The sequence below is a fragment of the Stegostoma tigrinum genome, chromosome 28 (assembly GCF_030684315.1).
Source record: "Stegostoma tigrinum isolate sSteTig4 chromosome 28, sSteTig4.hap1, whole genome shotgun sequence".
NCBI lineage: Eukaryota > Metazoa > Chordata > Chondrichthyes > Orectolobiformes > Stegostomatidae > Stegostoma > Stegostoma tigrinum.
In genome coordinates, this window is record NC_081381.1 from 30,697,974 (window position 1) to 30,714,961 (window position 16,988).

The 16,988-nt window shown below is 39.8% G+C and overlaps 1 protein-coding gene across 3 annotated transcripts in view; it reads right to left on the reverse strand.

Annotated features, from left to right (window-relative positions):
- Positions 1-16,988, reverse strand: part of nbl1 (NBL1, DAN family BMP antagonist) — a 33,881-nt gene continuing 16,893 nt past the window's right edge. For 2 of the 3 annotated variants that reach the window (XM_048561459.2, XM_048561457.2), the window contains exons 3-6: positions 7,548-7,658; positions 5,147-5,338; positions 1,904-2,015; positions 1-615 (exon numbers count right to left, since the gene is read on the reverse strand). In XM_048561459.2, the coding sequence (XP_048417416.1) occupies positions 385-615; positions 1,904-2,015; positions 5,147-5,334 (531 nt within the window). In that variant the 5' untranslated portion in view covers positions 5,335-5,338; positions 7,548-7,658 and the 3' untranslated portion in view covers positions 1-384. The remainder of the gene's footprint in view (positions 616-1,903; positions 2,016-5,146; positions 5,339-7,547; positions 7,659-16,988) is intronic. The other variant, XM_048561458.2, reaches the window with a different exon arrangement.

The following is a 16,988-nucleotide window of genomic DNA, read 5'->3' on the forward strand; positions in this document are numbered from 1 at the left end:
TTTTGAAAAAAGTTTGAGATTTATAAACTGTAATTTTATATACAAACAGTTATAAGTTTGAAATGGCTACACACAGGGATTTCTGCGGTACAAAAGACAGACTTGTTAATTACAGACATTGTGAATCCAACACAGATCACCAAATTCTAATTATACTTTGCTGGATCTTGGTGAGCTATATATTAGTATTTGATTGAGATTCCTGCTTAATTTCTATAACAAATGGCATACTTTAAAGACTTTCCCCTTAAATAAGTCTGCATGGATTTTTTTTAGAAAATGTTATATTTTGATTTTTTTTCTCTGAAGCTCAACAAATAAAACAAACAAAAATTTTATACCACAAACTTCATTTTTTCCCTTCTTGTGCCAAAGTCTATTTCTCTACTCTTCCTCAGTGCCACTTCTGAGAGCAACTTGCTCATCATGGTGAACAATCCGAGGGGATCCAACAGTATCCATGGGAGAGGCTTCTTCCTCATTTAGAATTGCATTAAAAATCTGGGAATCTTGGTGGTGTTCCTTTCCACATGCCTGGCAGCTGCAGTGTACAATCTTTTCCACTAGTTTGTCCACTCTGGGCATTTCCTCATTGCCAGGACATTCCAACATGACCTGCAACACAAATCGTGAATATATTTAATTTAACATTTCGGTGTTTCAGGATTTTCTTCATCGATTGCTATTTAGGAGCCATGTTGAACAGCAGGAGAGGAGAAAGGGCAAATAAAGGAAGTGATTCAGCATGTAATGACTCAGTATTCTCAACCTTGGTTTTTATAAGGCTGTAGATTGTTGGAGGTTGGGAAACGTGCAGGAGAGTGGGAGGATTTCCACAATTTTAAGTCTTGGGAAAGACTGATTTCCAGTTGGGAACAGCGTGATGATTCTTTATTTCAGAATAATGAAACTATATGAAGGAGAACAGGAATCTGGTATGATTAAAACATATTTGTTCGTGGTATGTGAGTGTCATGTCTCTATTAGCGCTTGAGAAGGTGCTACATTCCTGAGGTGCCTTCTTGAACCACTTTCGTTCATGCGCTGCACATACACCTGTAGTGTTGTGAGGAAAGGATTTCCAGGATTTTGACTCAGAAAAATTATTAATGGTTGGCAATTTGGTTCAAAGCCAGGATAGTGTGTAGTTTAGAGACAAACATGCAAATGGTACTGCTCTGTTTATCTGTTACTTTTTTGTTTCTAGCTGGTAGGGGTCGTGGGTTTGGAACTTTAATGTGGTGGTGCAGTGCAGCCTGTAAATGGTAGACAGTGCACTCATTGGGGTGGTGGAAAAGCTCAAAAGGAGGGAATGGGATGACAATCAAGTTGGTAGGTTAAAATCTTGTAATTCCCTCCTGAATGGTATTGCAGACCAATCTATATCAAGTGGACTGCAGCAGTTCCAGAAAGCAGCTTACCACAACCACCTTCTCTAGGACAAATAGAGACAGGCAATAAATGCTGGCCCAGCCAGTGATGCTCACGCCCATGAATAAATAAAGAAAATCAAGTGGACTGCTTTGTCTTGGGTGGTGATGGGCATCATGAGTGCTGTTCAAAACCGCACCCAAGTGGAGAGTATTCTATTAAGCTCCTGATTTGTTTGTTGCCGATGGTAGGCAAATTTTTGTGTGACAGGAGTTGCCAGGGAATTCCCAGCCAGCATATTTAAATGGCTGATCCAATACTGTCCTGAGTCAGTGGCCTGGGATTGGGTATTTGGAAGAACAACAGGGAATTGTATAAGATGGGCAAGGACCAGAGCGATGAACAGAATACGGAGACATAGGGAAGCATTCAACGCAGAAAATCTAACTAAAATGAGTTTGTGACCAAGAGGAGAGTCAAAAAGGAAGGATGGATTGCATGTGATCAGACAGGGAGCCAAACAGTTACTTACAATTTCCCACATGGACTGTGCCGGCATGCAGGAGTCACAGTGAACCAGGGATTCAGTTGACTGTGGAAAAGTGTTGGGTACACTGTAGCTGAAACATTGGCCAAGACATGCTCTGAGGGAGGGAATGAAACAGGGGAGATTATAAGAGATAGTAAGAACTGCAGATGCTGGAAATCCGAGATAACAAGGTGTAGAGCCACAACAGGCCAAGCAGCATCAGAGGAGCAGGAAGGCTGACGTTTCGGGCCTAGACTCTTCTTCAAAATGAAGAAGGGTCTAGGCCCAAAATGTCAGCTTTCCTGCTCCTCTGATGCTGCTTGGTCTGCTGTGTTCATCCAGCTCCACACCATGTTATCAGGGTAGGTAATAACAGCACTCAAATTGTTCATATAAAGCAGATGTTTACTTTCTTGTCTGAAATAGAACTAGAGAAATACTATCATCTGATGGTCAGAGATCAGCATTCAATTAAATCTGGAAATTAGGGTGACATAAAGTTGCTCATATTTTATTTGTTTCAGTCAACTAGAACCCAATCACACAAGATTGGCAAGCTAATCAAAAATGTTATTTTATAATATTTACTGAGTGCATTACCCACTAACAGATGCTCAAACTAAGTATACAGACCACCAAATACCAGAATCTCACAAAGAAATAAGTGTCACAAGCCTTGAAATGAGACCTGAGGCCCCGAAATTCAGCATAAAATTCTAATTATGGTTCTCATACGTTATAGTTCTGGGAAGACGTCAGTTCACTGTTGTATCACTGCGTATTGAAGTACTCATTCATGAATTGAATAAGCCAGGAGAACAGAAAAGCAGCCAGTTCTCACTGTGTGCCTAGCCTGATGAAGGACTGATGTACCACATCTATCAACAGAGAAGCCATCGAAGATCCAGCTGCTGATTTAAACTTCCAAACAGCCCAGGGACCAACAACGCAGTGTTTGATTGCTTTCCAGCCATTCACCCATTGCTGCCATCTGGCTAGGTAGTATCAAGTCACAGCAGGAGCAGACATGATCTTTGCATGGCAGAATGTGTTATTTTGTAGCAAACTGACCTGAGTAGTAGTTTTAAGAACAATGTCAAATTCAACAGCATCTTTCATCTATTTTCAAATCACCACTTACTAGAAGTGGAGATTAATTGCTGGATAATATATGGCCTTTAATCCTGAAGGCAAACCAGTTCACACAATTTAATTCTCTATGTTACTTTTCAAAGACAAATTTAAACAACAGTTTATAGGAACAACAGAAAGCTAATGAGGCCAACAAGCTTATCCCTTCTACCCATCTTCCCTTTATATCCCTCTACCTTTGCTCTGCAGAAAACTCCTTTTTGGTGGCATGGTGGTTAGCAGCGTTGCCTCACAGCGCCAGGGACCCAGTTTGATTCCACCCTCGGGTGACTGTCTGTGTACAGTTTGCATATTCTCCCCATGTCTGCCTGGATTTTCTCCCATCTCCAATGATGTGCTGGTTAGGTGGATTTGTCATGCTAAAGAAAAAGTGCCCCACAGTGTGCAGGGATGTGCAGATTAAGTGGGTTAGCCATGGTTAAGCCATGTCAGCCTGATATTGTCATATTCACAAAATCATACCATGACCAAAAATTAGCCATGCCAAGATGTTCCAGTAATGTAGCTGGCAATGTGGAAAATTATCTAAATATGACCAGTCTTCAAAAAGCAGAACAAATCCAACCCAGCCAATTAACCTAATCTTGATCATCAGCATTGTAATGGAAGTTGTGACAGACAGTTATCAAGTGGCACTTATTGATTATTCCCTTATTGACATTTGGTTTGAGTTTGACCAGGGCCACTCAGCTCCTGACTTCATTGTAGTCAAACATGGATAAAAAAGATGAACTCCTGAGGAGAGATGAGAGTGACTACCACTGTCATCAGGATAGTATTTATTTGATTGAGTGTAGCGTTAAGGAACCCTAACCCAGCACAAATCAACATAAATTGGGGGAAGTCTTCCCCCCCACCGGGTGGAGGTATAGCTAGCACAAAGGAAGAAAACCTGCGGACTCTGAAGTCAATCATTTCAGTCCCACGGTGTCTCTGCAGAAGTGCCTCAGGATAGTGTCCTAGGCCCAGCCATCTTCAGCTGTTTCATCAATAACCTTTTTGCCATCATAAAGTGAGACGTGGGAATATTTACGGATGATTGCACAACGTTTAACACCATTCCTGACTCCTTGGGTACTGAAGCAGTCTATACCCATATGCAGGTAGACGAGGACAACATTCAGATTTAGCTGATAAGTGGATGGTAACACTTGTACTTCACAAGTGCCAAGCATTGACCATCTCCCAATAATGAAAATCTAACCATCTCTACTTGATATTCAATGGCACTGCTATCACCAAATCCTCCAGAATCAACATCCTGAGGGTTACCATTGACCAGACACTTAATTGGACCATATGAACAAGTACTGTTGCTACAAGAGCACATCAGAGGCTGGGAATCCTGTAACGTGTAACTAAGTTCTCAATTTCAGAAGCCTGTCCCCCATCTAAAATGTATAAGTCAAGATTATGAGCAAGAACTCTACACTGGGTTGGACTAGTACAGCTCTAATAATACTTAGGAAGCTCAACGAAACAGTCTGCTGGACTGACATCCCACTTACTGTCTTAAATATTCACTCCCTCCACCAATGGCATGCAGTGGCACCACAGTGTACCATTTTCAAATGCACTGCAGCAACCCCTCAGGGTTTCTTTGATAGCACATTCCAAACCCATGACCTATACCATCTCGGAGCACAATGGCAGTATATGCATTGGAGCAAGTTGTCCTCCAAGGCAGATATCATCCTAATTTGGAACTATATCAGCTTCACTGTTATAATGTCAAAATCCTGGAATTTCCTTCCTTATAGCACAGTAGATAGACCTACACCACACAGACTGCAGAAGTTCAAGAAGATAGCTCATCAGCAATTTCTCAAGCAATTAGGAATTAGCAATAAATTCCAGAATTGTCAGTGATGTGCACGATATAAACAAGTTCTAGAACCAGATGGATGAGCAACTGGAGATAAAGATTGATAGAGGGGTTAAAAGACATCATGGAATAAAATGTTTTGTGGACTTTGAGGATAATCCAGATGACTTCAATTGTGTTTGAAAGTCCTCTGCATTCTGATATTTCCACTTTATTTGAAAAAAGAAAACAGTTTGGAAAAGTATGTTCACACTTCTTTTTGTACCTACCTGTTTTGGATGGACTTTGATTCACATCCAGTGTGGCCAACTATCTGAGTGATGTTCTTTGCTTCACACCAGGCACTTTTATCAGGAAACAGTGCCAGTTTATTGATGGGAGGAGGTGCTGCAAAAACTAGAATTGGAAGCAGAATGCTCAACATGGACCAACACATCATCATCAATGGCTCCACCATAGTCCTAGAGGGAAAAGATGCCAGTTGACAATGAGTTAACAACAAGAATATCTCAATGCACAGATGCACCCACATAGAGGAGGGGACTGAATGATGAGACATATGAAGCCTCCCCAACAGTTTCATCCATGGGTTATGCCCTTCTCTCTCTCTCTTTCTCTTCCCACTTCTGCTCGCTAAGTATATGAATTGGCCTCAAATTCTTCCATTTAGTTTTCAGCGTCAGGGGCTCAGCCATGAACAAAGAGATTGTATGTTCAGCAAGAATGAATTTCTGGGCACAAACCTAAAGTAATTTCGGAATCATAAAGGCCAATGCATCTAGTATGATGAGATGCATTTCCCAATACCTTATTTGTGCTGGACTAAAAGACATGGACTTAGCCTGATTTAGTGCATCCCCTGATTTGCAACAAACTCTACAAAGGATATATATGTTGTTGATATCCCCATAAATGCCTCACATCCGCACATTACAGACGCCTGATTGAGTTGGAATGCTGTTACTTTCATGACTCTCAAATATGGACTATCAAACAGACCATTCAAGCTCATGGCAACAAACAAGCAAAATCAGTCATGCAAAGACAAATGGAATGGTCTAAATATCTTCTGGACCTATAGATTTGGCAGATCTATTCTGTCCTTCAGGATTTAAAAAGAGACAGAGTGAAACACATCAGCCTCCCACCATCCAAATATACTCCACAGCAGCATTAGCATTTAAATTACACTGTAATAAAGTAGTAATCTCTCCCTTTCTCACTCTAATCCATTAAGAAAATGACTTTGATTTAAGCACTAGTGGATAATTTCTTGTTAGTTTTCAAAGTTGTCAAAAACTAATTTAAAAATTTTAATTTCTGACGACCCTTACTGAACTTTTGCAAACAGAAGGGACACATAGTAATGGAGGACTTTCCAATTCTGACCAAGGCAGTTTTTTGTCTGTTCGTTCTTCAATGTTCAATGGGTTTCATTATCACAAAAATGAAGCATGTAAGAGGTTCTAATTTGCATGTCATAGTTGCACACACTCATTAAATCAGCTCCTAAGGCCACCGTTCTACCATTTTCTCATTTTGCTACCCAGCTGTTTACAAGATATAAATCAAGAAAGCATTAGCCCATCTCAGCTCATCCCTACAGTCTCTATTTTCAGTTGATCCAAGCCAGACTTTTCTCTGATTGAGGAATGTTGATCATCATCATCATTATTGATGCTATTATCTGTCTGTAATTGTTCCAGTTTGAAATTAATCATGTCTTGAGATTACCTTCTTTTACCATATAACCCAAGCATTTAGGGGTCAATATTTAGGGCTATATGTTTAGGGTTTATATTTAGGAGTGATTAAATTAATTGTTCCCGGGAATTACAGTCTCCCGAACATCAGCGTGCTGGGAATGTAAATTAGATACAAAGACTTGATCCTAAATGGTCCTTCCTATGCACTAAATCAACTCAACTTAAACTAGCAGTGTCATTGAAAACACTCAGTAAACATTCATGTGTGATTTGTGAAATGGTTGCATTTATGTGAAGTCAGACAAGATTGTTGTCTGAAATCTAGGCCCAGGGCGATGTGGAATCAGGTTTAATTGGCAGGTCAGTAGGGTTAATCCCTAAGCACGAAGAGCTGGGAGAAGGTCATAGGTCAAAACTTTGGCCTCCTGTCAGGCCAAGAAAGAAAACATTGGCTCTTCAAGGGTGTGATTCAAAAACAAGATACAGAATGAAAGTTCTTTGCTTAAGACACAGCAAGTTGCAGGAAATTACTAGTCTTAAAATTTGGGATAACATTGCATTTATCATTATTTTCTCTCTTACAAAGTGCATTACTTAGAAGTTGCAATTCAGTGTAAAAATTTATCCTGTTCATACCTGCAAACTAAATTCAATTGTAATATAATGAGACCCCTCCTCCAAACTCTGATTCAGCCCCTATCAGAAGTTAAGCTCCAAAGTACATGAGAAACACATGTGTGTGAGGTTACACTAATTACAAAATACGGGATTTCATTGTTACAATCTAACAGGTCATGAAAAAGCTAGCCTTCAGCCAGTAAAGGTGAACTTTCAATGATAAGGAGTATAGAGTCCACTTTCTGACTGGTATTAATGCTGAAATTATCTGGTGAACAGATGACATTTAAAACTGTCCACTGTCCAATTCGCATCACTTAGTTTGAATTAAGGCACTGAATCTCACCTGTATCCTTCAGTACACCCTCCTACTCCCTTCAACTTGGCTGGTAGGTCAGTGAATTCCCAAAATGCTACACCATCCAGTCTGTGCACTTTTCGTTTGGAGTTAGTGTTTCTAGAGAATAGAATGGATTATAGGAATTTCCACCACTTGTCTCTAATTATCCAACACAATTTCTCAGAGTCTTCTCAATCTTGCAAATGCTGATAGGATATATTTTGAAACCCCACTCCACCCACAACACAAACCAAAACACAACATAATTGGTAGCGGACTTACACTAACCAGCTGTGTCTTTTGCTGGTCAAGCTCTGCACTCAGCAGATTATAAACAGCTGAACATGCAGAAGGAAGAACAATGTATGGTTGTGGAAGATAACAGATCATGAATCACTGTTCATTTCTCCCTAGCGATCCCACAGCTGAATCTGTTCAACATAACCAGTTAATTGGCACCTTGTACCTTGTGTTAATCACTCTTTAACAAAAGAGATAATGCTGACATCCTCAGTCCCATAACCAGAAGTATCCACAAAGTCTACATCTTTTTTCTATAACTTTATTTTGCCACAGTCTCCCACTGGATAGAATTTCGTAGCAGCGATATTTTAAAACAGCATTGAAACCAGCAGCAGTTTTGTGAGTCTGCATATGCCCAAAGTAACTTGCAAGTCTAGAAATTGCCGTGACAAGTCTACCCCTCTCCATAGGTGAAGATCCCCTAAACTACAATCAACAGGAAATCGCAAAGAATCTCAATGTAAAAATCCTTCAAAAAACCATGACTAATAGCATTTGTAACAGCATATTAAGCTTATAATTATTGCTATACATTTTACTGATCCTTAAAAGCTAATTTTATAATTTATGAAATGTCAAATTTCTCCTTTATGATACAAAAAGTCCACATACTGTAGAGTAATACTTTTTAAAGTTTGTTTTTGACATTTCATATTTTGTCTTAATCCAATCATAATTATTGTATTTTACTATGTTAAATATTTGAAGTAAAAGTGAATGATAAAATAGTTTTTGACATTCTGCTTTGCCATTGAATGCTTCAGTGTGATTGGTTGCTTATCCTGAATGCTTAAAACCTGCTGAAGATAAGCCTGACATGGCACCAGATTTAAACAGCTGTCAGGAAGAAGGAAATCGATGCCACAGTGATGCCTAGACCCTTTGGGCAGCTTTCTTCAAGAATAGTAGTGTGCTGATGGCAAAATTCAGTCTATTAAAGAAGATAGCAGTGAACTGAGGAAAATAAGTGAGCACTCACTGACAAAATGTGGAAGAGACACATGTGGAGGAGCCAGTAAAGAAGATTTAGTGGATTCACGCATGTTCAGCAGTTAGGCATTTCATGAAAGGATGGAAGGGCAAGGAAATACAACCACCAGAAACATTGCTATGTCATAAAGCAAAGTATTATCTGTGTGAAAAGAGAGGCCATAGGCCAACATCATGGCTAGAGAGAGGAAATCTGCCATCCTTATTGCGCCTGGGTGACATGTGACTCCAAACCCATAGAAATGTAGTTGTTTTTGACTGTTCTCTGAAATGGCCAAGAAAATCATTTAGTTCAGGGGCAATGGGGAAAGGCAACAAACGTTGGTCTTGCTGGCAATGATGATTTGTCAGCCCCATCCTAAAGATTCTGCACTGAAAGAATTCTACGCAATTCTAGAAAAATGTAAAAAAAGATGGAAAGTAGTATTGGGAAATTTCATAGTAATTTTTTAATAAAGGTTTATGTTCCATTGTTAATGTACTTCTGCAACCTCCAGTTATTCATGCAGCAAGCTAGTTGTTTTTTAAACCGTGTTAACTTTATCTCATTAGAAACTGGTTCAATCAATCTGATTAAAAGTAGTTGTATGCGTAGCAAGCTACAGCTAATCTGCTTCTTCAAGGGTTACAGTGGCCAGGGTCCATTTCTAGTCTTTCCTGTCACTGTGGGAAGGTGCCATTTGTAGGGAGTGTGGGTGCATCACCATCAGATGTGCCCAGTGACTGACTGAGTATTGCCATGGGTCTCAATAACATAGTGAGCATCACCATTGATCTCACATAACACACAATGAGCATTGGCACAGGTCTCACATAACACACAATAAGCATTGCCACAGGTCTCACATTACAGGCATTGAGCATTGCCATAGGTCTCATGTAGCACCATGTGAGCATTGCCATGGGTCACACATACTATGCATTGAGCATCACTATGGGTCTTACATAACCATGGATCTCATACAGTATAAGTAGGCTTCGCCGTGGGTCTGACCCATTACTTAGTTCACCACCATAACCCATGTTAAAGGGAGAATAGTACAGGACTCACCCAATCTAGTTGATTAGCTCCTATCAGCAGGTTCTGTTAGCAGCAGTGGTATAAATAAGGAAGATACACCTTCCAGAAACTGCAGCGGGAAGCTATTTCAGGCTATTTGCCCAGAACACAAGAATAAATCATGAAATTGAATAATAATGCTTCACAAAAGATCTGTGAACCATGGAGAAACTTCCTTATTTAGACAGACAGTTTTAAAATGCCACCTCCAATGCCAAATGCATAATGTAATATTATTTGCATGGAAATAACATAACAAGTTTTACAGATTGGGCTGCTCTGTTAGAATTGACAGGAGGTTTAAAAGCTCTGCAATTAAATTTCATCACACAGAGAAACTTTATATTTACTTTACTGGACTGGCATCAATAGAGGACCTTAACACTCCCATGGTGAATGTTGGCTGTCTACCAGTTACAGCTACATTTCTCATCAGCCAAATACAGCAAAAGAGTGTGGAGTTTATAAAACATTCCAAAAAGGCCACGGTAATCAAAGTCAGAGCTTCAGTAATTAAACAGTCAACAAGCAAGTTACAATTTGCAATGGGTTGTTAAAACATACAACAAGGCATCAACCATGCCATGCAAAATATCACAGAGCGCTGGAATTTCTACACCATGGTATCTGTTTCCTTTTAATAAAACTAGCCCCTATACTCTCTTTAGAAACATAGTGTCTGCTACATATCAAATTCACCTATTTCCTTCTTTGTAAGTTCTCTGCCAGAAGACAATCTGACTCTGTACCATGACTCCACCATGGGCAGGGTAAGGATCCAGGTCCCAAATTCACCCCAGCTGGAATAGCAATTGAATGCAATACCACCCACGCCAATCTGATCCACATCAGCCACCCAGCCAACTAATCCACCAGACCTCACAGGATCCAAGTTGCTGGGCAATGTACACGTTCACTGGAATGTCGTAGCCTGGAACTATGGATATTGATGGTAGAGTCTCCAAATTCTTCCCAGCACAGGGCTGACCAGGAAACTCCTCCGCTCTTACTGCTTTCATCAGTGATAGACATTAAAAAAAAACCAACACAAATTGGGTCACTAATACAAACACAAAATATTGTGGGAAATCTGAAATAAATATAAAAAAATGCTGGAAATACTCAATTGACCAGGTAGCAACTGTGGAAAGAGAAAAAAAAGTTAGCATTTTAATGTCAGAGATTCTCATGGGAGGTCATCGATCTGAAATGTTAACTGTGTTTCTTTCTTCTATAACACCAATGGGATGCTGGACTGTATTAAACATGCCCCAAAGAACTATGTTGAAACCACACAGCACTCTCGGGATCATGCGCTCAGACGGTGTGTGGGGTTCTGAAATAATAGCTTGGAGAGGCATTGCAGAGATTTATGAGGTTGATCAATGGTATCAGAAGGATAAGCTGGGTGGAATGATTTTATAAGCTAGAGCTGTTCACTCTCAGAAGCTTGGAGAGGTCAGAATGCAAGATATTTAATGCAAAAAAGAAAATGAACACAAAGGAGTATTATCATGTACATCAAACAGCAGGACAAAATGATACTGCATCAAGAGACAACATGGGAGTAGGGCCAAAAAACTAGACCTATTTACAAAACATTTCAATGCCGAAATGAAGAGATGCTGCGCTGGTGTTCTGGAAACTTGAGGTCAGATGGGTTCTACTAATCCTGTGATTTCACAGGCACCAACTACCACTCCGACATCTCATCCAAAGAACAATGTTAACTTTTGAGCCTAAAGAAGAAGCATTCAAACCCTGCCACTTGAATCACTGTCCACCCTTCAACGTCACTGGCACATCGGGCTTGTAATATGCACCAAATACCAAATCTATAGCAGAAACATCCTGTTGATTTCTTACCACTAATAGCAGGAGCACTGATGCTAATTGCAGCACCATTATTGAGTTTCCCTTTCAGTCTCCCCAGCCAATGCAGTATGTATGAAATATGGTCTCTTCAAATCTGTACCAATTCAGGTGGTATCGTTACCGTCTTGTCATCATACTCCAGCCTCCTGTAATTTCAGCAACTGTTTAGATCCTAGTTCTCATAGTCTATAGTCATTGGAACATTCAACTTCGGTAGACTATGTTTGTGTCTAAGGATCCATGTGGTCTTATCCCAGCCAGCATTTCTCCATGATGAACCTGAACTGCCCAAAAAAGTAAGATTTCAATGACTTACTGAAGAAGGGTCCTGACTTGAAACATCAGCTTTCCTGCTCCTCTGACGCTGCCTGGCCTGCTGTGTTCCTCCAGCTCCACACTGTGTTATATCTGACTCCAGCATCAGCAGTTCTTGCTCTCTCAGACTTTGATGTCTAGCCTTGTCCATTAGTACTTTACTCTGCCCATCAATACCCCACACAGTGAATGGGCTATGGACCAGACAGAAACAGGGAACACCTCTGTTTAAAGTTTAAATTACCTGGTAACTGAAAGTAAACATGTATTATTCTAAAAAATAGAAACAGAATCAGGCTTTTTGGCATAAGATGATGGCTGTCTCACTACAGACTGAAACAGGTCATCACAGTTTAGGAAGGGTGCGAAGACAGAGGATTTGATGTAGAAAAGATTTACAGGATGGTTCTGGGGATGAGAGACTTTTTTACATTGATGGATTGGTAAAGCTGGGGCTGTTCTCTCTAGGGAAGAGAATGTGCTCAAAATTTTGTAGGGCCTGAATGGAATCAATAGGCAGACATTATTTCCTTTGGCAGATGGGTCAAGAACCAGAGGATTCTGATTTAAGATATTTGGCAAAAGAACCAAATGTGACACAATGAAAGGCCTTTTTTTGTAGTGAGTGGTTGGGATCTGGAATACATTGCCTGAGTTTTGAGTTAAGGCGGATTCAATTGTAGCTTTTAGAAAGGAATTGGATAATTATTAGCAGAGAAAACTTTGCAAGGCTGTGAGGAAAAGACAGGGAACAGTAGAAAATTCTGAGTAGATTGACAGAGAGCCAATACAGACTTGATGGGATGAATGGCCTTAGTGTGTACAATAACCATTCTATGACTCTATAACTGAGTTATTTTGTTCTGACAGATCCAGGCTAGTAGTTGATTGCTGTACATGACTATTGCTCATTTAAAAATGTATTTCCTTTGATTATTTTGGCTTGTTTTGAAAGGTTATATAAACTCTGAGCTCTATCTAATCAACTTGGCTTGATGGAGGCAGCAGATTTGGCTACAAGACACAAGTCTGAACTTTCCTGTTGTGTGGCAACATTTTTTTTCAGAAACTTGTTTTTTTCTCACAAGGGAAATTCCTTTCCCAAAGCCTTAGAAAGGATTCTGTGTTTGTGTGTGTTATCTGTGTATTTGTATCTGTATATGTATGTCTGTATGAATGTATTTGTTTGTGTATTGTGTATCTGTGTGTACATATGTGTGTAATATCTGCATATGTATGTCTGTGCGTGTCTGTGTGTTTATATTTGTGTGCATGTAACTGCTTGTGTATCTATGTATCTGTGTTTGTGAGTCTCTGTGTGTCTATGTATCTTTAAATGTTTATCTGTGTGCATTTGTTTTTGTGTATTTGTGTGTATATTGTGTGTGTATGTATTTGTATGCGTGTGCGCCTGTGTGTGTCTGCACGTATCTGTATATGTGTATATATCTGTATGTGTATATCTATGTGTGTTGCGTGTATCTCTGTATATGTGTCTGTAAGTCTGTGTCTGTGTGTATCTGTATGTATCTGAGTGTGTTAGCAAATCTGATAAAGAGCTTGACCATTCTAAGTGAAGAGCTGGGAAGTGGAAGGATGTCATTTCTGTAATTTTTCAGCTCAATCTGCTGCTAACACACAAACAGTGAGTGTTGACCTTTAACCAACATCTCAGAGACAAGATAAGACTTGCAAAATGTCAGGGTTTATGAATAAAGAAGCACTTAAACATTTCTGCTCATTAAACTGCTTTAATACTCATTCTACTTTTATTTCCTGATCTCTTAAATACGGGCCAACACAACCCAATCAGGAGTGTTGATAAGCAGCAAGTAAACTGCACCACATCCTCCACCAATACCGCTGTCTGCAGACACTAGATACAAGGAGTTTGTCTGAAATCTCCCCTTGCTTCTCTGTCCTCCTTACGCTTAGCAACATCACAGATTAGGAAAAGCCAACACAGGCTATGTACAATCTAGCCTATTATGGACTCCATGAGTGTTCATTCCATTTCAGACAGAATGTTCTACATAAATCCTGAGGACAAAAAAAAGTGTTCCCCTATCCTCAGAGTCTTCTCCACAGGTGACCTGAAAAGCAGGCTTTACAGTTATAAGCTGATTTGAGACAGTAGATGTGGAGCTGTTTCCACCTATTGGCATATCCAAAACTAGGAGACAAAAAATAAATGATCATCATATATGAATCTGAAAGAATTGAAGAGAAACTTCTTGACTCAGACAATAGTGAGTACTTTTCATTCACTGTCATATGGAGTTAATGAAAGTGAACAGGAAATATGCATTTCAGGATATAAAGTAGAAGTAGGAGGAGGTCATTCAGTACCTTGGTCTGTTATTCAGTAAAATTATGGCTATCCTTTACCTCTACTCCACCTTCCTACCTTAATCCCATATCCCCTGATGGCAAGATTGAAGGGCAAACTGGATAAGTACAAGAGAAAATATAAACCATCATTGATCCCTTGGGCTGAACGCTGTCATTGTGAAGTAAATTTAATGTGTATTCTGCTCTGCTGGCCTTATACAATCATTTCCACCCCACACAAAAAGAACGGAGCAATTAATATTTTTGGAATCGATTATGTCCTCATGATACTTTAAGATTTGTCCCAGATGTCTCTCAATTTTTTTCTAATGGATCACATTTGTCTTTCCTCTGTAGATTGATTATATGCCTTAAAATACTGGCTCATCTGAGCTTAGCATGTGTAACATCACAGAGGAGCACCCACTCGATATCCACTGCTACACACAATACAGTCTCTCCTTTGTTCACCTCAGGTCTAATTAGACAGGGCCTTGCTCACAATCTTTCGAAAGGCAACATGTTGCACTGTATCATTTAATGACCTTTGGACTTGTCTTTTAAAAGGGCTAAGTCCCTCACTATTTCATACTTGACTAACAATAATAGAGCTCTAGACAAATACCACCTCATTAATATTAATATATATTACTCAATAGACACAGGGCCAGCCTGTGAACAGAGTCAATGCAGACAATACTTAAGTCCAAGCATGGTATTCATGCACACTGCCTTCAACTGTGAACGGAATCCATATAGAAGAGAATGTTGAATGGAATATACTTTATATTTGCAACTCCTCCCAACAGATACTTTTAAAACAGATACTTGAATAATATATTTAATATCCTTGAAGGAAGGAAATCTGCCATCTTTACCTGGTCTGTCATGCATGTGATCTCAGGCCCACAGTGATGCAATTAACCTTTAACTACCCTCCTAAATGGCTCACAGAACTAGTCCATTCAAGGACACGGAGGGATGGGCAACAAATGCCAGCCTGACCAATGATTCTTGCATACCAAACAAGGATTACCATACAAAGTTTGTTAAAGTCATACAAGGCACAGAAAGAGAGAGACTTGGTATGATTTCTAAATCATAGAAATAACATTTGAATTAAAATTTACCATGTCATTCTATGTTGTGCCACCATTTTTCCTGTGGCCATCTGGTGGGTAGCTAAACTGCCTGCCCCGCATTTTGTGAATGCCTCATTAATCTGAGTAAATCAGGATCCTGTGACACATATAGGACCCTGAGGCCACTTTAATTACCGATCAGGCAAGGTGCCCATTGTGGACAAATTAATGAACAAAACCTGGCAATGCAGCAGGATGCCTAAAAAGCATTAGAATTATTGCTTTGAGACAGGGGGGCTACACCTCTAAAATGAACCATATTGGCCACTGGAATTGCAGGACCTCTTTCTCCATGTTCACAATCATCTCCCCAACCATCCCCCAACTCCACGCTGACCTATCCTTTTCCAGGATTGTGTATGATCTGCCCAATATTGTACAGCAATGCCAGATTGCATTATGCCACCATTTAGATATGACTTTACTACTCATATGTTAATGAGATTCGGCCCTTCAAATGAGCGGGGCTTTTGCTGGCACAATCATGCAGTTATGCACTGGCACTCAACTACCTAATATTTAAAATCCACAGCATTGGCCTCACCCATGCTGCATTAGGAACTCTTTGCGAGCATGTTAACTCATTCAGTGGCAGCTGTGACAAAGGACAAAGGGTGCTGACATTCTGCAGCAGGAGAAAAGTTACTTGTATCAGCCCATTCATCCAACAATTTCAATTTGAAGCAACAATCCAAAAATAACCTGGTTATGTAACCACACCAGCTGGCTGGGAGTTCTGAAGTCGATCGAGATGTGGATCATGAATGGATTTACTGGTGGGAAGACTCAAGGATCTGGATGGCCTTGTTCTGTTCCTATGAGTTGGGAAATAAAACATTATTTGAAAACCCAACAAATTACATTGGGAGACAATAAACAGGGGCCGATCCACCTCCTGCAGTATCAATTACCTGCTGGTTTAACTCATCAGCTTACTTAGTAAACCGCCATTTTATCTTTTGTTTCTTCTAAGCTTCAAATAGTTCATCCAACAGAGACCCTGTCCCTGCTATAGTCTGCCTGTGTTGCAATCAAGGTATTTACTGTCTTCTACATATTTTCCAGGGATCACAATACTGAGGAATCCTTTTCTTTCCTTCATTGTCCCTTCCTCATGCCGTTCACAGACTTTGCAAACTCCACCTGGGAATCAGCTAATACTGCTTTCTGATGATGCTTGATCCCTCTTTTTTCCAATCTTGATAAACGTCCTGCACTATAATTTTTAATGGTTCATCCAGGTTTGCTAATGATGAGTGTTGGTTCCAGTCTGTCACAGCATCGAAACAGAACTTAAATCCTGCAGTACATGGTGGGAAAAAAGTGATCAATTTACTTGCTTAGTTACAATCAATTAAAGCATTTCTGTAAATGGGGCTAAGTTTTTCCCTCAGATAACCCATATCATAAATCATTAATGTTCTAGCAGGG